The sequence below is a fragment of the Myotis nattereri genome (genome assembly GCF_964212035.1).
Source record: "Myotis nattereri genome assembly, chromosome: 5".
NCBI lineage: Eukaryota > Metazoa > Chordata > Mammalia > Chiroptera > Vespertilionidae > Myotis > Myotis nattereri.
This window is the reverse complement of record NC_138080.1, coordinates 12014309-12038045: the sequence shown is the minus strand read 5'-3', so window position 1 is coordinate 12038045 and position 23737 is coordinate 12014309. Positions and strand designations below refer to the sequence as shown.

The 23737-nt window shown below is 38.3% G+C and overlaps 1 protein-coding gene across 3 annotated transcripts in view; it reads left to right on the top strand.

Annotated features, from left to right (window-relative positions):
• The window catches only part of PPP2R2A (protein phosphatase 2 regulatory subunit Balpha), a gene marked incomplete at its 5' end in the record, with an annotated part of 103370 nt that overhangs the window by 71983 nt on the left and 7650 nt on the right, over positions 1-23737 (top strand). For all 3 annotated transcript variants that reach the window (XM_081090989.1, XM_081090990.1, XM_081090991.1), the window contains 5 exons: positions 9285-9450; positions 17545-17657; positions 18809-18986; positions 20190-20354; positions 22163-22332. In XM_081090989.1, the coding sequence (XP_080947115.1) occupies positions 9285-9450; positions 17545-17657; positions 18809-18986; positions 20190-20354; positions 22163-22332 (792 nt within the window). The remainder of the gene's footprint in view (positions 1-9284; positions 9451-17544; positions 17658-18808; positions 18987-20189; positions 20355-22162; positions 22333-23737) is intronic.

Below are 23737 nucleotides of genomic sequence, written 5' to 3'. Positions count from 1 at the left end.
ATGCTATGATATCTGAGGCACGGGACAAGGGAGGCCCTAAGTGTACTATGCTTTGATATTTGAGTCATTCTTTATTCAATGTGATTTATTTCTGCACGCCTCAGTTTTGTAATAGTTAAATTACTAGAATAATACATCTTGCTATAAAATATTACTAGAAGATCAAATGATCAAGTGACATTTATTGTTATTTTCTATAAATGAACACAATCTCTGGTATGCTAAAGTGATAGGTATTAATAGAAATATTCAGATAGGGAGACATATAGGTTTGATTACAAGTGAGGCTTACTATCACACCCCGAATTTATTGCTTAAAAAAAAAAGCAGGGAGCCAACTAGAAACTGAACCAAATATAAGCCCTTGAAGGGCAAATGTAAATTGGATAAGCTTCTCTATTACAAGAGCAAGAAGAAAAATTCAGATGCAAGAATGAGTAGCACATGTATCCACTCTAAGTTGCTGTTAAAGAAAAAGAATGATATACTATGAAAATACTTAATACAGATTGTAAAGAGATTTGTTCAAAGAGGATTCCCTAGAGTAGGTTGTATTTCAGTTAATTTTTTTAAATGTGAAAAGGTTAGCTAGATAAGAAAAAGGTGTAGGGGTCCTGAATTGCAGAGAGTGCAGGCGGGGCTGAGGGACCCTCCAACCCTGTGCACGAGTTTCGTGCACCAGGCCTCTAGTTTACCTATAAAGAAACTGGGGGGACCAGACAACAGATGAACTCATCTAAAGTCTTTAGAGTTAACAAAGAGGTAATCCCTTACTCTACAACCCACATGTCCTAATTTTCTGCCCCCATAGCTTTCCCATTCTTAACCTGGGCATAGCAACAACAGTTTATCTGCCAATGCCCCTAAATCTTACTTAATCTTCACAGGAAAATGATGATTGCAATCTAAGTCTTCACTTACTATCTTATGTCTCTGTTTACTACAAACTTATAAATGAATTGAGATTTAGAGAAGGATAACTTTTCTAATATCACACACCCAGTCAAGTGGGTAAAAATTAATACTACTGTATAAATTGGGATGAATACCCACAATACTGGATATTGTTTAACCAATGAAAAAAAATCTTAACTGCTCTAAGTAATAAGCCCGAAATTATATAAATCGCACAGAAAAAAAATCAGTTTTATTTCTTTATAGCAATGAGGAAAGAACTTGAATTCTGGCTTTCCCAGAATTTATGAGAAGCACCTGATAACTTCATCTTGACAAACCCAAGACTGCTGGCTTTACTGGTTAAACAGTGGGATGAGATAGACTCCACTCTTTCCCTCTCATCCCTGCTGCTTTAACAACTTCAGGATGATTTGCACTAAGTAGTCTCTAGTTAGTGGAAAGTTGTATTAGGATTCCTTTCCTACTCCTCTCCTGCATTCTTTTGTGAGAAAGAGGGGTTTTAAGCCCTTTGATTTCAAGATAAGACCCTACTAAAAGCACCCTGCAAAGCTTTTTGGCTTTATTTTTCTGTCTCAGTTTCCTATTCCTCCTGCCCTGAAATTTTCCTAGCTTGTCACTACCCTGTAACAAAATCCTTCTCATTCCCCTTCTCAGTCCATAATTTCTCCTTCCTCTCCTTATAAGCCTGTCTTCTGACACTTAATTTGGCCTAAAGTTTTAGAGCCTCTTAGAAATTTGGAATCATATAGTATTTTGTTTCTGGCCCTTTTGATCAGTGTTATGTTTGTGTAGACATAAGTTGCTCACTTTCATTCCTAGAAATGTTCTTTTGTGTTATTACTATACCACAATTTATCCATTGTGTTGTAGATGCAAACACTTTGGTTGTTTCATTTATGACTGTCAAGCTGCTGTGAACATTTTTGATGATATGTTTTTTGGTGTACATAGGTATGCATGAAATTACTGTCTCATGGGGTAGGGTATTCATTTTTAGGAGACAGCGCAGTAAAAAGTGGTTCTGTCCATTTTATTTTCATGCACAATATGTGAAATTTCCAGCTGTTTTACATCTTTGCCAATGTTTTGTATTGTCACTTATTTTAAAATTTCAAACATTTTGGAGGTTATAAGTGCATCTTATTGTGGTTTTAATTTTTAGTTTTTTTCAGTTTTTGAATATGAACTCTTTGTTAGTTATATTTATTTGAAGTGTCTTCCATTTTATGACTTGGCCTTTTCATTTTTCTGAATGGTATGTAATTTGACAAATCGAGGTTATTAATATTAATACAATACAATGTATCAGTGCTTTCCTTAGGTTTACTGCCTTTTCTGTCCTGTGTAAGAAATATTCTCTACCCCAAGGTCCAGGGATATATATATTCCCATTATCTTTTAGAGCTGTGCTTTTCTAGTAGTCACTAGCTCCACTGGCTATTTAAATTTCAATAAATTAAAGTTTACTTTCTTAGTCACAGTAGCCACCTTTTAGGTGCTCAAGCAACCACATGTAGCTAGTGACTACCATTTTAGACATCACAGATACAGGCTATTTTCATCATTGCAGAAAGCTGTCTTTGACAGTGTTCTAAAACCCAATTATTGAACATTTCACATTTATATTTGATTTACCTGGCATCAGTTTACATGAGTAGGTTGAGATAGTAGGGGTCAAGATTTATTTTGTTACATATGAATAGCCAGTTCACTGAAAATCATTCAATGATAAGACCATCCTTGCTCAACAGTGCCACCTTTACCATAATTCAGGCTTGTGTCTGGGTTTTCTCTTCCATTGTTATATTTGTCAATCCATGTGTGAATACCACTCTGTCTTCATTACTTTGCTTTTAAAGTGACATAGTATCCCTTTATATATTTATAGATTATTTTTGCATCTGTGTTGAAATGTGTAATTTTGTTTTTGTGTACTGTGTTTTTAATGTATGTGAAGAAGCCTGTGCCTCAGTTCATTGAGCCCTACTTTTTTTCAATAAGAACTGTGTTTTTAAGATCCTCCTGTCTTGCTATGTGTGCATCTAACCCATTCCTTCTCATTTCTGCACCGTACTCCATTTACCAGATTAACTCCAACCTCTCTTTACCATATCAGCACCACCATTTATTCATTCTTTTTGTTATAATTTTTGTGCATGTAGAAAATCTTCGTTGAATGTCTGTTATATGCCCGACACTATCACGTGTTAGGGATAAAACACTTCTATATTTATTATAGAAAATTTCACATAAATAGATTGTGTGGTTAATAAAATAGACCCCTTCTTAGTGATTACAATGCCAAGCTAAGAAAAAAGGGAGGTGCAAAGAATTGTGCAAGAAAACCCAAATATGAGGCATTTTAGAATGTATCACAAGTCTCTAGTTGTAGGAGAGTTTTTAGAATAAAAACAAAAAAGCCTTCTTTGACTCTGATGCATTCTTGTTCGAATGGCACAGTGTTAAAGACATGAGATTATGCTCACTATACTTAGTTCATACTGAGAACAACACTGTCATGGTCATTATAATGTGAACACCCCTCCCCAAATTTTAGGAGAGATCCTACTGCTGGACATAGGTCCAGCTCTCTGTAGTCCACTAAGTCAGTTACCATTCGTGCATCTGTTTTATGGTCTCTTCCATTTGTGATGGCTGCTGTCATCTCTGCTGTTAGTCTTTTATCTTGTCAATTTGTCTTTAAAAATCCTTTTTACTGTAATTTTAGCAGATTGTCAGGAGAGAGTGGATGTTAATACATGAGCCCAGCGTAGAAGTTTTAACCATTAGATGTAATTTTTTCCTTGTGTGTTAGTTTTTTTTCCTGCTACAAAGAAACTGCTTCTTGCACTCCGTTGACATTGCCAAGCACCTCTATGATTTTGTTTAGATCCATGTAGTTATTCCCGATTCTTTAGTATTATGTTCTCTTTCGGTTTTAGGAAATATTTTCATAAGTTTGTGCTTTTCTTTACTTTTCATCAAATAAAGCTTGACCTGTGTAGACCCAGTTTTTAAATATAGAATGGTTATGTGCTTGCCCTTGGCTCTTTATATTGCCTACCTGATTTATATGGACCTTAATTTCTGCTTTGGGCTAAAGTTTCACATACATAAGTTGCTTGAAGGTAGAGATTCTGTGTCATTAAATCTGTAGCTCTAGGTAGGACCTAATGTACGTAGACTAGTTTCTTGCTAAATATAAAGCACAGTATTCATATTAAAAATTGAATTGCTGCCCTAACCAGTTTGGCTCAGTGGATAGAGCGTCGGCCTGTGGACTGAAAGGTCCCAGGTTCGATTCCGGTCAAGGGCATGTACCTTGGTTGCGGTCACATCCCCAGTTGGGGGTGTGCAGAAGGCAGCTGATCGATGTTTCTCTCTCATCGATGTTTCTAACTCTCTATCCCTTTCCCTTCCTCTCTGTGAAAAATCACTAAAATATATTTTTAAAAAAATTGAATTGCTATTGTAGTTTCTTGGAGAGTAACGTGACTAACCTTTTGAGACTGAGTGAGCAATTAGAGGTGGGAGATTTCTGGAATTTCTTTTAAAATGGTTTTAGTGTATGCATATATAATGAATTGGGTTATCTAATTTGGTATGAGGTTATGGTAATGAGATTAAGGTTCTTTTTAAAATTTTTACACCTTTCATACACACTGCATTCTTTTTAAAAAATTTGTTTAACTTATTTATTTTAGAGGGAGAGAGAGAGACATCAGTTTGCTGTTCCACTCATGTCTGCATGTATTGGTTGCTTATTGGATGTGCCCTGACTGGGGGGTCAAACCTATAACCTTGGCGCATCAGAACAACATTCTAACTATCTGGCCAAGGCTGCTCTGCATTCCTAATATTGACAAATCCACGCAGTAACAATTGGTATTGCTATCAGAGGGTCCAGATAGAATTGTAACCATGAATGATCAATACAGATAATGAAGCTACTGGAAAAAACAACCCAAAACATATGCCTTCAGGGTGTGATGATAAATAAGTTTTCTTTTTATATGGAGACTAGGGGCCCGGTGCACGAAATTCGTGCACTGGGTGGGGGAGGGGGGGAGTGTGTCCCTCAGCCCAGCCTGCCCCCTCTCACTACTGGGAGCCCTCAGGCGTTGACCCCCATCACCCTCCGATCGCCTAATCGGCCCCTTGCCCAGGCCTGACGCCTCCGCCAGAGGTGTCAGGCTTGGACAGGGGACCCCCATCTCCCCCCGATCACTGGCTCGGGTCCCCGCCCAGGCCTGAGGCCTCTGGCCCAGGAATCATGCCTGGGCAGGGGACCCCCATCTCCCTCTGATCGCTTGCTCCACCCCCCGCCCAAGCCTGACACCTCTGACCCAGGCTTCAGGCCTGGGCAAGGGGACCATCATATCCCCCCAATCCCCGGCTCCGCCCCCCACCCAGGCCTGATGCCTCAGCCAGAGGAGTTGACCCTCATCACCCTCCTATCACCAATCACCGGATCGGCCCCTTGACCAGGCCTGAGGCCTCCAGCAGAGGTGTCAGGCATGGGCAGGGGACCCCCAGCTCCCCACGGTTGCAGGCCCCGCCCCTGCCCAGGCCTAACGCCTCTGGCCTAGGCTTCCGGCCCGGGCAGCGGGGACCTGCAGTGGCAGCGGGGGGCGCCGCGATCGCGGGCTCCACTTTAGGCCCAGGCAAGGGACCCCTAGCTCCTGGGACTGCCAGCTTCGACCGTGCCCAGCTCCCATCGCTGGCTCCACCCCTACTTCCTGCTATCACTGGCCAGGGCGGCAAAGGCGCCTGATTCTCCGATCATGGCTGGGGGGCAGGGCAAAGGCGGCCCCAGGGCCGCCTTTGCCCTGCCCCCCAGCTCTTAGCTCCCCCCTGGGTTTCCGATCACTGTCAGTGGCAGAGGGCTTCTTCCTGCTTTCCCTTTCGCCTCCCTGGGTTTCCGATCACTGTCAGTGGCAGAGGGCTTCTTCCTGCTTTCCCTTTCGCCTCCCTGCCATCTTGTTGGCAGTTAACTGCCAATCTTATTTGGCAGTTAATTTGCATATAGCCCTGATTAGCCAATGAAAACGGTATCGCCGTACGCCAATTACCATTTTTCTCTTTTATTAGTGTAGATTAGTAACTAATGGGCTATTCTTAATAACAAGTAGTGTTAAACATTTTATCTGAAAATTTACTTTTATTTTTAAACCGTTGACTAATAATATCTTTTCAATGGTTTTTCCATAGGTTCTTTTTTGAACTAGACTTTCAATGTTTTTTATGGAAAGATTTTGGATCATGATGATAGGTTAAAAAATTCTGAACAGTTAGAATTCTCACTTTTGCTAAGGTATTAGTGTTAACTAAAGAAGTTCACAAGTAGTCCCTTTATCTAATAACTTAAAACTATTTTCACACTCACTAATAGTAAATGAAATAAATTACCAGTGTGTGCTATGCTCATAATATAAGAAGGCTAATTTCAGGATGGGAAGCAGTTGTTAATGGGGCTGTGGGGTGAGGTTTGCTGGATAACTCTGAATGTATATTTAATGAGTATTAGAGCTCTATAACTCTAGTCTTGGATGGGAGGTGGGGTCAAATGGTGCAGTGAAATTACCTAAAGACAGGCAGGAGAAAGAGAAAGGAAGAGGACAATATGTCATCTATACTAATAAAAGGGTAATATGCTAATTAGACCAGATAGACAGTACGGCTTTCCTGACAAAGCCATATCCCAGGCAAAGCTGCCCTGGGTCCCGGGTGCCTATAGCCAGCCAGAGGGAGAGAAGCCCGGGTGCGGGGCTGAGGCAGAGGCGGTTAGGGGTAATCAGGCAGGCAGGCAGAGGCAGTTAGGGGCCATCAGGCAGGCAAGCAGTTAGGAGCCAGCAATCCTGGACTGTGAGAGGGATGTTGCGGGATCGGGCCTAAACCGGCAGTGGGACATCCCCTGAGGCGTCCTGGATTGCAAGAGGGTGCAGGCTGGGCTGAGGGAAATCTCTCCCCCCCCACTCCCACCCACCCCCCCCCCGCACAAATTTTGTGCACTGGGCCTCTAGTCTAGATAATAATAAAAACGTAATATGCTAATTATACTGGACGTCCTTCCAGATGATCTTCCGGACAAAGCCAGGGCTGTGAGGGCCGAGGTAGAGGCGGCCGCCACAGCAGGCAGGGACCAAGCCCCTTGCATGAATTTCGTTCATCGGGCCTCTAGTATATATATAAAAGCCTAAGTGACTGAACAACCAAATGATTGGTCGACCAGTCGCTATGACGCGCACTGGCCACCAGGGGACAGATGTTCAACTCACAGGATCGGGCTGCCTCCTGTCGGGATCGGGCCAAAACTGGCTATCCAAGGGACCCCATTCGTGCACCGGGCCTCTAGTATTAAATAACTGATTGAGACTTGACTCTAAAGTGGGCAGAGAAAGGAGGTGTGCCTCAGTCAGCTGTTTCTTTTTTTTTTTTTTTAAAGAAGACAAATGGTCTATTACAGCAAAACAGTAACACTGTATTATAGGGTTACATGTAGAAGCAAATTGTATGTAAATTATAGAACAAACGCTAGGAGGAAGCAAATTAAAGTGTACTGCCCTGCCAGTGTGGCTCATTGGTTGCGCATTCACTATGAACCAGGAGGTCATGGTTCGATTCTTGGCCAGGGCACATGCCCAGGTTTCGGGCTCGATCCCCAGTAAGGGGCATGCAGGAGGCAGCCAATCAACAGTTCTCTCTCATCATTTTTTTTAAAATATATTTTTTGTTGATTTCAGAGAGGAAGGGAGAGAGAGAGAAACACCAATGATGAGAGAGAATCATTGATTGGCTGCCTCCTGCATGCCCCCCACTGGGGACTGAGCCCACAACCCTGGCATGTGCCCTTGACCGGAATGGAACTTGGGGCCCTTCAGTCGGCAGGCCGACACTATCCACTGAGCCAAACCGACCAGGGCATCATCATTGATGTTTCTAGCTCCCTCTCTCCGAAATCAATTAAAATAAATAAAGTGTACTGTAGGTTAGTCAGGCTGTGATAAAGATGTAGGTGGTAAACCTTATAAGCCAATATTAGACACAACAAAATAATAAAAAATACCAAATAAAAAGACAAAATAGAAGAGGTATCCATGAGATCACAATAAAATTAAAACTGAATAGGAGAGAAAGGAGTTCTTCCTTAATATAAAAAGCCAGCTAATAATTGTAGAAACAAGAAGAAACATTTTTTAAAATTACCATTTACAATTACTCTAGCAATAATTGTTTCAGTAAGAATTATGGATGAATGGTAGAACTAGTCAGTGAAAGTTTTAGAATAGTCTATAGTGTCAAAGTATCTCCCTCAAGATAATTACTCATTACAAAGAGAAAAATACTAACTTTCCAGTGGACACACCTCATAGACACTACCTGAAACAAGAAAAGTTAACATCACCAGTGCTAGGTCACATCAGCATCATCACCTGCCTCCTTATATGCACTGGGATAAATACAACATCCCTTTTGTGATATTCCAGCCCCAAAGTGCTGAACTTGTATTTAATAATGGGGACATCAGACAGATCCAAATAAAGGAACTATGCAAAATAAACTGCTCAGTGCTTCTGAAAAATGTCAGTGTCATAAAATCCTAAGACAGACCCAGAAACTATTACCAACTAAAGAGATATGGCAACTGAATGTAAGGTATGATGCTGGCTTTTCTGTTGTAAAAAGACATGGGGACTATTGGAAAAACCTGAATATTTGATAACTGGATTGTGGTACTACAAGAGACTAAGAGGGGGGATAATTAAGGAGAAAAAGGGGGAAAGGAGGAAGGGAGGAGAAAGATGAAAGCCATGTGTAAAGAAAGGGCAATAAAATGTTAATGCAGTAAATGTTTACAGAATTTGGGTGCAGGATCTGGTATGGTAAAGAACTCGGCCTTGCCCAAAGACAGTAATTGTTTTTGCCTTCACCTTCTTGAAGGCCAACTGTCATACCTGATTGGACTATCTTTGTTTAGGATAGGAGCTATCAGCCAGCTGTTTCTGGCAAGCTTTTCTCATTTAATCTTTACTTTTTAAATGGGCACCCGTATTAAGGATGCTCAGTGTTTTTATCAGTTTAAGTCAATGCTATTTAAAATATAATAGTAAATTAATAATCCAATTGATCCGTAATTCAGAGTCACTTTTCTTTATAAATTGGGCTTAATCATTATACTTTATTTAGCTTTTCCTCTTTTTTCTTTTCCTTGAAAGCCTTTAAATATTTTTTTAAAACAGAATATAATTGTATATGAGATACAGGTAATGAATTAACCAGAACCTGCAAGATCTATTGGAACTGATAAGTTTACTATTTTGATATCTTTCTCAACAGTGGTCCGAATATTTTTGTTTCCATTTTAGAACAAAATCCAGTCTCATAGCAGAGGAGAATATAATGTTTACAGCACCTTTCAGAGCCATGAACCAGAGTTTGACTACTTGAAAAGTTTAGAAATAGAAGAAAAGATCAACAAAATTAGGTGGTTACCCCAGAAAAATGCTGCTCAGTTTTTGTTGTCTACCAATGGTAAGTGTAAATTTTGTTTCATGTGCTTTGTATGTACACATACTCTGTAGGATACGTTTCCCATTTCAAAGAGGAGTAGTTAAGAGATATTTACAAATAGACATTTGGAAATATTTCTTCCCCACATAGAATATAAACTCTTCTTTTATGTCTTCCCTTTTTTATTTGCATTTAGTTTTTAAATTCTATGAAAGAGATTTTCAGGTGTCAAGTTTCTTTTTGCGTGCACACACATTTTGTAGTGAAAAGAATGGACTGATCTCTTTATGCCATTTCATGGCTTAGTCTTAGGCAGGTTACTAATGCTGAGTCAAATTTTTCTCACCTGCAAAGTGGAGATAGTAATATCTGTATTATCATATTGTTATGAGTAGCAAATGTGATAACTCCTAATGTGCATAATACATGCTCAGTAAATGTTAATTTCCTTTCTTCCCTTCCTTCTTTTTAAGTGTGCCCAAACTCTCCAAAGAGTATTTCAAACTGTAAATTCAAAATGCTCTGTCAAAAGTTGGTCTCCATTCAAGGATATTCTCTAGGAGGGCACTCTTCGTACTCAATCTAGTCCAGCAAGGACACAAACTGGAATTGACACACTGCCTTCTTCCCCACCATCCTCATTGCTAGAAGAAGTTGCTTTCTTACTGTCAGGAAAAGTTTTTAAGTGAGGGTTAGAATTGTGTGGTGACTCTAGCAGAATTTAAATTCCTTTATGACAAGTTAAGAATTGGGTCATTTTTTGTAGTTCTAAATTTTTTTTTCATATAAGTAGTTGTGACTTGGTTTAGCTTTTGGAATCAGGGGTTTGAAGAGACATTAAAGTGACTGAGAGATCCTTCCAGATTCTGGGTAGCCATAGTCGGTAAAAATTTTAAAACTTTTTTGAGGCTGGCACGAGGGTTGGGAAAACCTCATATTTTCTCAGATCTTCACTGTTGAATAAAAGCAGATTTTTAGCACCTAGATCTTACCATTCTTTGCCATTCACAGAATGTATACTCAGGTGATTTCTGGGGTAACACAGTGGAAAATACTGAATTCTCCCTTCATCCAGTTTAGGTCTCATCACCCTCTGTATCTAGTTCTTTGAAATGCATTTGCCACTCTCTGACACTATAGATGTGTGCTTCCTGTAGCCCAATTTTTTTTTTTTGAGTCATCAAGGTGTTTCCTAAGCAGCCCTTAACACTTGTAACCTCTACCCCTCTCTTTACACAAACTGCATTCCTCTCTCTGATTATTAAAAGAAAAATAAATAGAAATAATGATTTAAAGCTCATAACTTATAGCGTCATAGATTGAGGTACGGTGTATACTCATGTCATATATTGGTTTCTAATTGGTTCAGTTTTAATTTATGTGGTAAACTAAATTATTTCAAATAGCATTTCAGATACTGCTTTTTCTTTGACATCAAATAATGCTATAAACTATATAATTTTACCATTATATAGTTTCTACTTTTGGAAGTAAATGTTCTAGGGAAGTGTATTGTTATATATTTTATTTACTGGAGAGAGAGAAAGAGAGAGAGGGAGGTTTTGTTTTTAAATATATTTTTATTGATTTCAGAGAAGAGAGAGGGAGAGAGAGGTTGATGGTCAGCAGTAAACAACACTGACTGAGCTAGAATATTTATTCTTAATAATTTGCCAGTTTACTTCTTAGTGGCGATATCGTGTTTTTTTGTTTTGTTTTTTTAATAAAGGGGAATTTTTAACATATAGGCTGAGATAGAATAGTGTAATGAAGATTTACATACCCTCCACCCAGCTTCAATAATTCTTAGTTCATAGCTAATTTTGCTTCTCAGATCTTTCTTCCCCTCTCAGTATTATTTGAAAGCAAATTCCATTTTGATTTAATTATGGATTGAATCTTAAATAGCTTTCAATTCCCAGCTTATGGTCATGTGTCTTCCTTGCAGGCTTTCTTGTACTCCTGTGGCTTGAAATAACAAGGCAGTGTATAACCAAATGAGCCTTTCTAGTTACTAAACTCTACAAAGGCTCAATACAAGGAGAAACACTGGGAATTCCAGTGGTTAGGTCGGGGTATGTGAATCTATGTAGTACTTTTCTGTAGACAAATCAGAGTGTCTCCCAAATAGGTTTACTATGTAAATTTGAAAAATCATTGATTAATACTAGGTGTACCGATTAATAATGCAGATTTTTTTTCAATAGATGGAGTTACACATATGTTGATATATATGCGATTTGATATGTATGCTCTTTTGACAACAAGCTTCAAAACTTCATATGTCAAATTTGCTGAAGGTGTTAGCATCATAGATAATTTTACGCTTAAAAATGTCAAATTTTATGCCAAAAAAAGAGCATTTGCGGGAAATTATAATTCATTATTTTGAAGAAAAGTGTTGCTGAATACTTGGGGAAGCTTATGGTGAACATGCTCCATCTCAAGATACTTGTGAACGCTGGTTTAAACGCTTTAAAGTAATGATTTGTCTCTGCCTGATGATTTGTCTGCCCATTCAAATGTGAAAGACAAAGAATGTCCAGGTCAACAGAATAAGTCTGAAGACCAACAGTTACAGGCATTCTTGGATGAAGATGCGTGTCAAACTCAAAAACAACTTACAGCCAAAACCGGTTTGGCTCAGTGGATAGAGCGTCGGCCTGTGGACTGAAAGGTCCCAGGTTCGATTCTGGTCAAGGGCATGTACCTGGGTTGCGGGCACATCCCCAGTAGGAGATGTGCAGGAGGCAGCTGATCGATGTTTCTCTTTCATCGATGTTTCTAACTCTCTATCTCTCTCCCTTCCTCTCTGTAAAATATCAATAAAATATATTTTAAAAAAAACAACAACTTACAGAAAGAGTAAACGATGCTCAGCAATTTCCGATCATTTACAAGCAACGGGAACGATTTTAAAGGAAGGAAAATGGGTGCTACATCAACTGAACGAAAGATGAATGGAAAACCAAAAAGTCATCAGTAAAATGTTGCTTCAATGGCATGAAAGAAAGTCTTTTTTGCATTGAATTGTGACTGGCGATCAAAAGTAGATTTATTTTGAGAATCCCAAATGCACAAAATCATGAGTTGTTCCAGGTCAACCATCAACATTGACTGCAAGGCCAAATCGCTTCGGAAAGAAGACAATGGTCAATGTTTGTTGTGATCAGGAAGGTGTGGTGTATTATGAGCTTCTAAAACCAGGTGAAACCATTAATACTGATCGCTACCGACAACAAATAATCAATTTGAACCATGCTTTGATTGTGAAATGACCAAAATGTTCCAGAAGACATGGCAAAGTAATTTTGCTTCATGATGATGCACCATCACACATTTCAAAACCAGTTAAAGACACGTTAAAAGATCTTGCCTGGGAAGCATTAACCCACCTGCTGTATTCACCAGACCTTGCTCCTTCAGATTACCACTTGTTCCGATCAGTGACACATGCACTTTCTGAGCAGCATTTCAAAACATACGAAGGAGTAGAAAATTGGGTCTCTGAATGGTTTGCCTCAAAACAAAGTTCTATTAGGACTTTTATCCACAAATTACCTGAAAGATGGGGAAATGTGTAGCTAGCAATGGACATTACTTTGAATAAAGCACTTTTGATGTTTCTCTTGAAATTATTGTGTTTTCTTTGATTATAAAATTCGCTATTATTAACCGGTATACCTAGCAAAGTTAAAGGGCACTTTATAGATCACACAGTGAATCATAGGTTTTTGTCTATTTGTTGTTGATGGTGGTGTTAATGAATACTAAATAAAATACAGGTATTTTAGGGCTGCCTTTATTTTTTATTTTTGTATGCTCTAAAAGTAGAGTCCCATGTGGAAGGCTAGAACAAGAATGGGAATTTTACAAACTGCTGTGTCTGGGAATGGTGGGGTAAAAATAAGGATGGGAGGAGTAGGATTTGAGCTATATCTGAAAAGTGTTATTCTTTAAAAAGAGAAAGCAATTAAGGGGAAATGTCAATATCTATTAAATCTGAGTAATATCTTTACAATATTTTGTTTAGTTTTTTCTGTGAAATAAAAATAATACCTCCTTCCACAGAATGTGTAATAAAAGGGTCTTTATACTCATAAAAAGACTAGAGGCCTGATGCACGAAATTCATGCAAGAGTAGGCCTTCCTTCCCCGGCTGCTGGCACTGGCTTCCAGTCTGGCACCCAGTACCTGGGCTTTCCTCGCAGCCCCGGCTTCGTCGAAAGGATGTCTGGTCTAATTAATATATTACACTTTTATTATTATAGACTAGAGGCCTAATGCATGAAATTTATGCAAGAGTAGGCCTTCCTTCCCCTGGCTGCCGGGACCTGTGCTTCCCTCGCAGCCCCAGCTTCATCCAGAAGGTTGTCAGGAAGGATGCCTGGTCTAATTAGCATATCCATGTGGAAGGATAGAATAAGAATGGGAATCTTACAAACTGCTGTGTCTGGGAATGGTGGGGTAAAAATAAGGATGGGAGGTTTAAGTTTATAGTCATCTCTTATAACTTTAATTCACTTGATGTTTCCTCAATATTTTATTCTCTTTTACCTTCTTTCCCCTTCCTTGGAATTCTCCTCGATTCCTTCGCATTACAAAATGGTCTAACTGTAATCTGTTGACCACGGATAGATGGGTCTTGAATATAAGAATGATAGTTCACTCATAAATAAATTGCTTTTTAACAGCTTGTTAATAAGATTTTTTATCTTGTTTAAAGCTGCATTCCCACAAGGGGAAGCTTGGTAGCCTGGTTTTACCTGTCCTAACCCTCTGCTTATGGCCAGAGATACACATGGACCTTTGGACTTCTTGAATACTTCTTTTCTTAGGTTTGACAATTTAGGGAATCACCATAGAGCAATAGCTCTTAAATTTTTGGAAGTAACATATCTTTGAGAATCTTACAATCCCTTCACAGAAAAGTTGCATATAAAAGCACAAAATCTTGCATGCACTTTTATGGAGTTGATCAGTATCTCCATCTATAGGCCAAGACCTCCAGATTAAAAAGTCACTTCCAAAGAACATGTAAGTGAAAAAATATTTTTAATTTTAAATTAGACTTGTTAAAACATTATTTTATATCCAGCCTGCCTTATCCCCAAGCACTGCACTGAAATTGTGTAGTACTTCTGTATCCTGTCCTATGTTTATGCTACTTGAAAAAATGTTTTACCCTCTTATGTCACAAATTTTATCACTTTAAAATTTTTGAAGTTTAATTTGTTTTTCAAAAGATATTTACCTGATTTTTCATAACTTTTAGTATTTTTTTCTGATAGCACTATTGGGAACCACAAACTAATTTCATCTCATTTGAAAGTTTGATAAGTATATTGTAATTTTTTATCTGGATCTCTAAGGTAGATGAATTTGAACAGGCCATAAGACAGTCATGGTGGGCATCCTCATCATCTTTTTTAAAATTTATTTTTAATATATTTATATTGATTTCAGAGATGAAGAAGAGGGGTAGAGATAGAAACATTCATGATGAGAGAGAATTATTGATTGGCTTCCTCCTGCACACCTCATACTGGGGATTGAGCCCACAACCCAAGCATGTGTCTTGACCAGGAATTGAACCATGACCTCCTGGTTCAGAGGTCGATGCTCAACCACTGAGCCATGCCAGTTGGGCCATCCTCATCATCTTTAGATGATAATTTCTCCCAAAATATAGAATTTAGGCTTGACTCATTTATATTACATATTTGGAAATGAAGTATTCTAAAGTATATAATGATGTATCTAAATTATATAAATTAAATAGCACATAGAAAACACACATAACTGAATTGCAAATAACTAGAAACATGATTACATAGGGTTTAGATGAAACATTAGTAGAGTTAGCTGGGTTTTTTGTTTTGTTTTGTTTTGTTTTGTTTTGTTTTGTTTTGTTTTGTTTTGTTTTCCTATTTAGACTTCATCTTTGCAGAGGGCATCCACGGGAGCAGCTGGCATGCTTTTCGCCACCAGACAAGAGAGAGGTGGCCAGGCTAGAGGAGTCCCTGCATGCCTTTATATACTATTTTTAAAATTATATTATGCTCATTTGCTTATGAAAGACCATTAAGAATGTGATAGTCTTATATGAATAACAAAGTATTAAACAAATATGCATGCATCCATAGTGATATAAAGAAATTTGAACAAATAAGTGGGAGAGAAGGGACGCTTCTTATAGGAGAACTAGAGGTCCGGCACATGAAATTTGTGCGTAGGTATGGTCCCTAGGCTTGGCCTGCAATCAGGGCCATCTTCCCTGGCTGCCCACAGCCAGCCCCACCCCTGGCTCCCCATTCACCATCAGGCAGTCAGAGCCTGCCGACCAGGGAAAGGGACCAGAGGTGGTCAGTGTGCCTCATAGTGACTGGTTGAGCAGTCGTTCTGGTCGTTCCAGGTTCTGGTCATTCCACCGTTAGGGTCAATTTGCATATTACCCTTTTATTATATAGGATAGGATTACAAATAGTATGTGAATGGATACTTATTCCTACAAGAAGTGTAACTTAATTCTCCCTTTAAGTGTAGACTGAACTTAGTGACTCACTTCCAAAGAATAGAGTATGGGAAGGGGAAAAATAGTAACTGCAGTGGAAAAACTTGGTACATACTGCCTTAACCAAGTGATTAAAGCAGAAAAGTCCTGTTGACACTATGTTTGCCTTCACTTTACTCTGGTGCTCTTCCTAAAAACCCATGATTCTATTCTGATCATAAGAAAACAGCCAACTGCCGAAACCGGTTTGGCTCAGTGGATAGAGCGTCGGCCTGTGGACTGAAAGGTCCCAGGTTCGATTCCAGTCAAGGGCATGTACCTTGGTTGCGGGCACATCCCCAGTAGGGGGTGTGCAGGAGGCGGCTGGTCGATGTTTCTAACTCTCTATCTCTCTCCTTTCCTCTCTGTAAAAAAAAACTCAATAAAATATATTTAAGAGGAAAAAAAAAAAGAAAGAAAACAGCCAACCTATCCTTTTGAGGGACATCCTACAAAATATCTCACCACTGCTCAGCACTGTATGAAAAATAAAGTCTGAGGAATTGTTAAAGTTGGAGAGACTAAAACTTGATAACTAAAGTGTTGTTTGGATCCTGGGTGGGGTCCTAAAATAGAAAAGGGAAGTTAGTAGAAAACCTGGTGGAATCTGAGTGAAGTCTGGAGTTTGGTTAGTAGGAATGTACCAGTACAACGTTAATTTCTTAGTTTAGCAAATGTACCAGGTTGCTTAAGATGTTGACATTAGAAGAAACTGGGTGAATGGTGTATGGAAACATGTGCTGTCTTTGTAACTTCTCTGGAAATCAACTTAATTCCAAAATAAAATTTTTAAAAAAGATATTATAGATTCTTGATGCGTAAGAATTTTGTCTTGAAGGACTTGAATCAGTCAGATTTGCCTACTTCCGAATTGCTAATACAATGGGGAAATACAGATTTAAACAGGTGGCCAGGCCTGTAAAGGAATTTGTGGGATCTGCTAGTAGTAGTTAGGCTATCTTAACCATTTTTGTTGGTTCTCTTTTGAAAATTAAGTATTGAGCATATATAGATATATGTTTTTATGTGTGTATAGACATATATGTATTTATATACCCATATAACTTTTTCCCCTCTGGCTTTATTTGGTTTTAAACAGTAAGGACCTGGCTATGACTTGACTGTAATAGCAAATGGAATTTTATGAATTTGATTAACATAAAAGTGCAATATCTATACTGTTTTTCCCAGGTAATAAATTTGTGGGGTTTTTTGTTGTATCAGATAAGAGATTTTATTCTTGGGATCTTTTCGTTCCTTTTTTTTAAATCCTTACCTGAGGTTATGCTTTATGGATTTTAGAGAGAAAGGAAGGGAGAGAGAGAGAGAGACAGACAGAGACAGATGTTGATTGGTTGCCTCCTGTATGTGCCAACTGGGGATTGAACCCACAGCCTTTTGGTGTACAGGGTAATGCTCCAACCAACTGAGCCACCTGGCCAGGGCATTCTTGGTATCTTTTTAGATGAAATATGAAATGGCATGTTTATATATACCTTAAAAGTATTTTTCTCCTATATGTATTACTCCTTTTTTGAGGACTTTATTCATTATCTCCCCAGATAAAACTATAAAATTATGGAAAATCAGTGAAAGGGACAAAAGACCAGAAGGGTATAACTTGAAAGAGGAAGATGGAAGGTATAGAGATCCTACTACAGTCACTACACTACGAGTAAGTACATAAGAAAAAATTATTCTAATTCTCATGAATAGTGCTTTTGTATGTATGCGTGGGTTTTAAATATTTTTATTGATTTTTACTGAGAGGGGGTAGAGAGGAAGAGAAACATCAAAGTGAGAGGGGACCATTGATCGAGGGGATCAAGCCCGAAACCCCGGCATGTGCCCTTTTGGTGCACGAGACAACACCCAACCAACTGAGCCAAACCGGCATTTTGTATTCATATTACATATTCTAGATCCTGAGCAGAACTTAAATAGGAATAATTACAATTTGCCCTGTCCCAACAATTCTGTAACTAGATAAGACACTTAAAACTCTCATTTCAAACAGACCCTGACCTACATAGAGTCACACTGTTGCCATGGGCAGAACCAGGATTCTACACAAGACTGTTATGTTCTGTGCCACGTTCTCCACCACTCTTGTAGTTTGAATATCAACTATTACAAACTTAATTTTCAAGATTAATTTTCTTTGGAGATGAAAAAACTAGAAATGGACCAAATCTTTTTGCAGCAAAAACAAACAAACAAAAAAAAAAACCCCAAGAATTAGACACACTGGGCTAATTTCCTTTTTAACCACTTTAATTTAAATCATAAACATCTATTAGCTTTGCAAGTCTTTGTTAATCCTCACCTGAGGATATTTTTCCCCTGATTTTTTAGGGAGAATAGAAGAGAGAGGGAAAGACAGAGAGAAACATCGATGTGATAGAAGCACACATCGACTGGTTGCCTCCTGCACAAGCCCCAGCCAGGGCCTGGGTCAGGGAGCCTGCAACCAAGGTATGTGCCCTTGACTGGAATCAAACCCGGGACCCTTTGATCTGCAGGCTGATGCTCTATTCACTGGGCCAAACCAGCTAGGGCTGCAAGTCTTTTAAACAAAAGATTGGAACTAGGAAGAATGGCAAATTCTAGTAGTATTGCTACCTGTAAAAGAAGATAAATTAGATTGTTCATTTTACTCATTTCAGTACTTCAGAAGATCAATATCAGTTACTTTTTAAACTAAATTTGTGTAATGTACTGTTTTATAGTTCCTCAAAAACTGTAGAAATGAGGTGCTCTGAATCTTAGGTGCTATTGTAAACAATGAACATTTTATAATGACTTTTTCATGTGTCTTGTTGACAGGTGCCAGTCTTTAGGCCCATGGATTTAATGGTTGAGGCCAGTCCACGAAGAATATTTGCCAATGCTCATACATATCACATCAACTCAATTTCCATTAATAGTGATTATGAAACATATTTATCTGCAGATGATTTGAGGATTAATCTTTGGCATCTGGAAATTACAGATAGGAGTTTTAGTATCCATTTGGTTTCTCTCTCGTTTTTTTTTGGGGGGGGGGTTATAAAGTCAGTATAAATGTTTCTCCAAATCCTACTTTCATTGTTTATATTCTGAAAATTCTGTGTACAAACAAGTATGTGATATATAAACATATATACCTGGCACTCATATATACTGTCTGTATATATATATAGAGAGAGAGAGAGTGAGAGAAAGAGATGTATACAAATATACTCGTTTTTAAATATGTTTTAAAAGTAAAATGTTAGCTATATGGAATTACACATTTGAAATGGGTGAATTGTATGTATGTGAATTAGATTTCCGTAAAGCTGTTTCGTTTGTGTTTTGTTGTTTTTTTTTTAAGGTAAAATGTTAGCAGCTTTTACTACTATTTATAAATTTCTAAGTACATATCATTTGAAAAAAGTAACACTTTACTATAATTCATAATCTGTTAATAGAGTATAAAAGAGCCAGTTTTCCTATACCTTTACCAGTCTAGCTAGTAAAAATCCTCTTTTGTTGTTTTGATTAGCATTTCTTTTATCATGAGTAAATGAACATTATTTTCATATTTGTATATTTATTTTCTAATTTTTTTCATTAGATTTGCATGTTTTGTTTTTTTCTTTGTTTTGTTTTGGTTTTAATATATTTTTATTTATTTCAGAGAGGAAAGGAGAGGGAAAGAAAGCTAGAAACATCAATGATGAGAGAGAATCATTGATCAGCTGCCTCCTGCACACCCCACACTGCGATCGAGCCCAAAACCAGGAATTGAACCTCAACCTCCTGGTTCATAGGTCACTGAACCATCTCTGGGTTGTTTTTAAAGCACTTTTTTATGTTAAGTAAATCAGCTCCATCCTTTGTGGTTCAAATAGTTTTCCCTTTCTTGCTTCCCTTGAAGAGTTTTGTTCTGTTATCTTGTGTTTGGAATGTACACTAAATTTCTTAATTATATTTAGGAAGATAAACTTATATCAGTCCTATTCTTTATGGCTTCTGGGATTTGTATCATGGTCAGAAAAACAGACCTCTGCATTCTAAAATGATTTAAAATTTGCCCATGTTTTCTTCTAAGAATTTTTTTTGTAGGCATTAAAGGGATCAAATAAGGTCTATAATGCAATTCAGAATATTTGTGCTTTGAAAAATGTAAAATCATATTTGCCCTTTTTTCTAAGTGGAAATTCCTTAATAAAATGCTATCCAGATATTGTGGATATCAAGCCTGCCAACATGGAAGAGTTAACAGAGGTGATTACAGCAGCAGAGTTCCATCCAAATAGCTGTAACACGTTTGTATACAGCAGCAGTAAAGGCACTATTCGGTTATGTGACATGAGGGCATCTGCCCTCTGTGATAGGCATTCTAAACGTAAGTTATTTTCATCTTTTAAAAAAAATGTTAACATTTTTTGTTTGTCTAAAATCTTTAGCCTCAGACATGGTAATCACATGTACATAGGTTTACAAGTCTTAGTTAAACCTATATGCCCAGGGCTACCTATACCCTTTGGAAAGCTGACTCTACATGAGGCATCGTAGGTTATTCTACTAGAAAAACATGGAAGGCTTTATCAGGGCATGTCTGTTGATATCCTAGTGGAGATATATGCCTAAGCAACTGTTAGGACCCAACGACCGGTGGACCAGTCACTATGATGTGCACTGATCAACAGGGGGCAGACACTCAACTCAGCAGCTGCTCCCTGGTGGTCAGTGCAATCCCACAGCCAACCTCTTGTGGCCCCCTGCTGCCCCCCATCCCCCCCCACCAGACAGCCAACCTCCTGCAGTCCTTCCCCACTGCCGCTGGCCAGGCCAAAGGACCCGACTGGTGCACAAATTCATGCACTGAGCCTCTAATGCAGTGGTTCTCAACCTTCCTAATGCCGCAACCCTTTAATACAGTTCCTCATGTTGTGGTGACCCCCAACCATAAAATTATTTTCATTGCTACTTCATAACTGTAATTTTGCTACTGTTATGAATCGTAATGTAAATATCTTATATGCAGCCAAAACCGGTTTGGCTCAGTGGATAGAGCGTCGGTCTGTGGACTGAAAGGTCCCAGGTTCGATTCCGGTCAAGGGCATGTACCTGGGTTGCGGGCACATCCCCAGTAGGAGGTGTGCAGGAGGCAGCTGATCGATGTTTCTCTTTCATCGATGTTTCTAACTCTCTATCTCTCTCCCTTCCTCTCTGTAAAAAATCAATAAAATATATTTTTTAAAAAAATCTTATATGCAGGACATATTTTCATTTTTACAAATTGAACATAATTAAAGCATAGTGATTAATCACAAAAATAATATGTAATTATATATGTTTTCCAATGGTCTTAGGCGACCCCTGTGAAAGGGTCGTGTGACCCACAGGTTGGTGACCCACAGGTTGAGAAACGCTGCTCTAATGTGTATATATATTTATTCATTTTTAAAATTGATTTCAGAGGGGGGAGAGAGAGAAATATCATTGATGAGAAAGAATCATTCAACAGCTGCCTCCTGCATGCCCCCCCACTGGGGATCGAACCCAGGACCCTTTAGTCCGCCAGCCGAACCTCTATTCACTGAGCCAAACCAGTCAGGGCCCAGTGGATATATTTTTAATGGACTGTTACTGTTTGAGAACTTGGGGTGATGTTCTCCAACCCTATATTCAGGTAGAGCAATTCCTTTTCTTCTTTCCTATTTCAAGCTTCCTATTTCTTTTAAGAAGTGGTTTCCTTTGCTTTAAAAAGAAGTTTAAAAAGCACTGGGTTTTAAATAACAGGTTGCAGTAATTTTACCTGGCCAGTAAAAAATAAAATGCTGGTATGAATTTGAATGGTAAGAGGGTATTTTTTTGTGCTGACAACACAGGCAAAGTCAGTGAGGTATATGCAGAACCTACAAACGTGGGGCACTGAAGTCAGAAGCCCTGGGTAAGTCTGGTTCTGCCAAATTAGCTGTGGGCTCTGGAAGTATAAATCTCTCACATCTTTAGTTGTAGTATTTATCTCATAAGAAACTTCTAGGGAGATTATCTTATAGCCAGAGAGTTGTCCGTTTTTATTAGGCTGCCATTTTTAGCTGCCTCTTAGGAAATTTGTGAATTGTTTCAACAAATGCTTTGTGCAAGCCAGAAGATTATACGAATTGCCCTTTTTCTCTTTTTTCTTTTGTTTTTGCTTGTTTTTAGTGTTTGAAGAACCTGAAGATCCCAGTAATAGGTCTTTCTTTTCTGAAATCATCTCCTCTATTTCTGATGTAAAATTCAGCCATAGTGGTCGATATATGATGACTAGAGACTACTTGTCAGTCAAAATTTGGGACTTAAATATGGAAAACAGGCCTGTGGAAACATATCAGGTATTTGCAATTTTTTCTTTCAATGATCATACACCCTATTTACTTTGAAGTTTTTATAGAGAAGGATTTTGTATTTTGTGTTAATCCTAACACAGTGTGTGTTCACAGTGAGGCTTTGATCCATGAGTATTATGCTTTTCCTTATGTTAAATTTATATATATTTTTATAGGCGTTATAGTAGTTTTGCAGTTAAAGTGTGATTATGTTACTGGTTTGGTTCATTATTGATAATGGTTTTCCCTGCTTCTGTCTATATTTAAAGTGAGGAGGGAAGAGCACTCTTTTAAGGTCTCGGGGTGGGAGGGAGGATTGGGAAGAGTGGTCAGTCTTAGTAGAGTTGTCCCCGTTGAAGTATGTGCAATAGTAGCTGAACTAGAGAGCTTAGCTTTGGCATGCCAGGTAAAAGGGACTGACATTCTACCTTTGTCTTTAGACTAAAGGAAAAGGCCTTGAAAGCCCAGCAGACAGCTTTAGCAGTTGTCTGTCTCTTGTGGGATGTTAGTTCTGGATTCTCTTCTTGTCAGCCAGCCACTACCATTGATCCCTAGCCTGCTGCTCTTCTAGAAAAGAGAATGAAGATGTGTAGAGCCAACAACAGGGAGGGCATCAGATACCTATGTTAAGTCCTAGGTCACTAGAGTATAGAAAACACTTAACGCTGCTTTAGGAATACAGACTTGATAAATTTGCCTTACGTTGTATATTATCGGTAAAATTAGAATAGTATTTTTCTCAAACTTTTTAATCCTGTTTGACAAACCTAAACCACTAAATAGTTTCCTTCATGGTATTTGAAATTTCCACCTATGTTAAGTCCTAGGTCACTAGAGTATAGAAAACACTTAACGCTGCTTTAGGAATACAGACTTGATAAATTTGCCTTACGTTGTATATTATCGGTAAAATTAGAATGGTATTTTTCTCAAACTTTTTAATCCTGTTTGACAAACCTAAACCACTAAATAGTTTCCTTCATGGTATTTGAAATTTCCAAATACATGTTACATTGAAGCAAAAGTAAAGGGATACAATATTGCCACAGTTTCAAATTACATCTGTATAACTGCCAAGATTCTGATTGGTCTCCTAGTGATCCTCACCATTACTACCCCATTCCCTTTGAGAATAACTGATTTGAACCATAACTTCATACTCATAAATTGTTTTTGAGAAACCCTGTATGTGCATTTTAAAACTTTGCTGAATTGTTATGATTTACCTAATTTTACCTGAATGTCAGTTTTCCTCCCTATGCTGAGTTAGACTAGTGATTGAGAATAGTGTCACATCATACTCAAACGTAGCATATGCAGATCAAGCTGTTGGTAGGTGGTAAATTTGGCATCTTGCTAAGCTGTGTGTTATTGAAGGGTAATTGTGATTTTTTTCATTTTTCACTTTTAA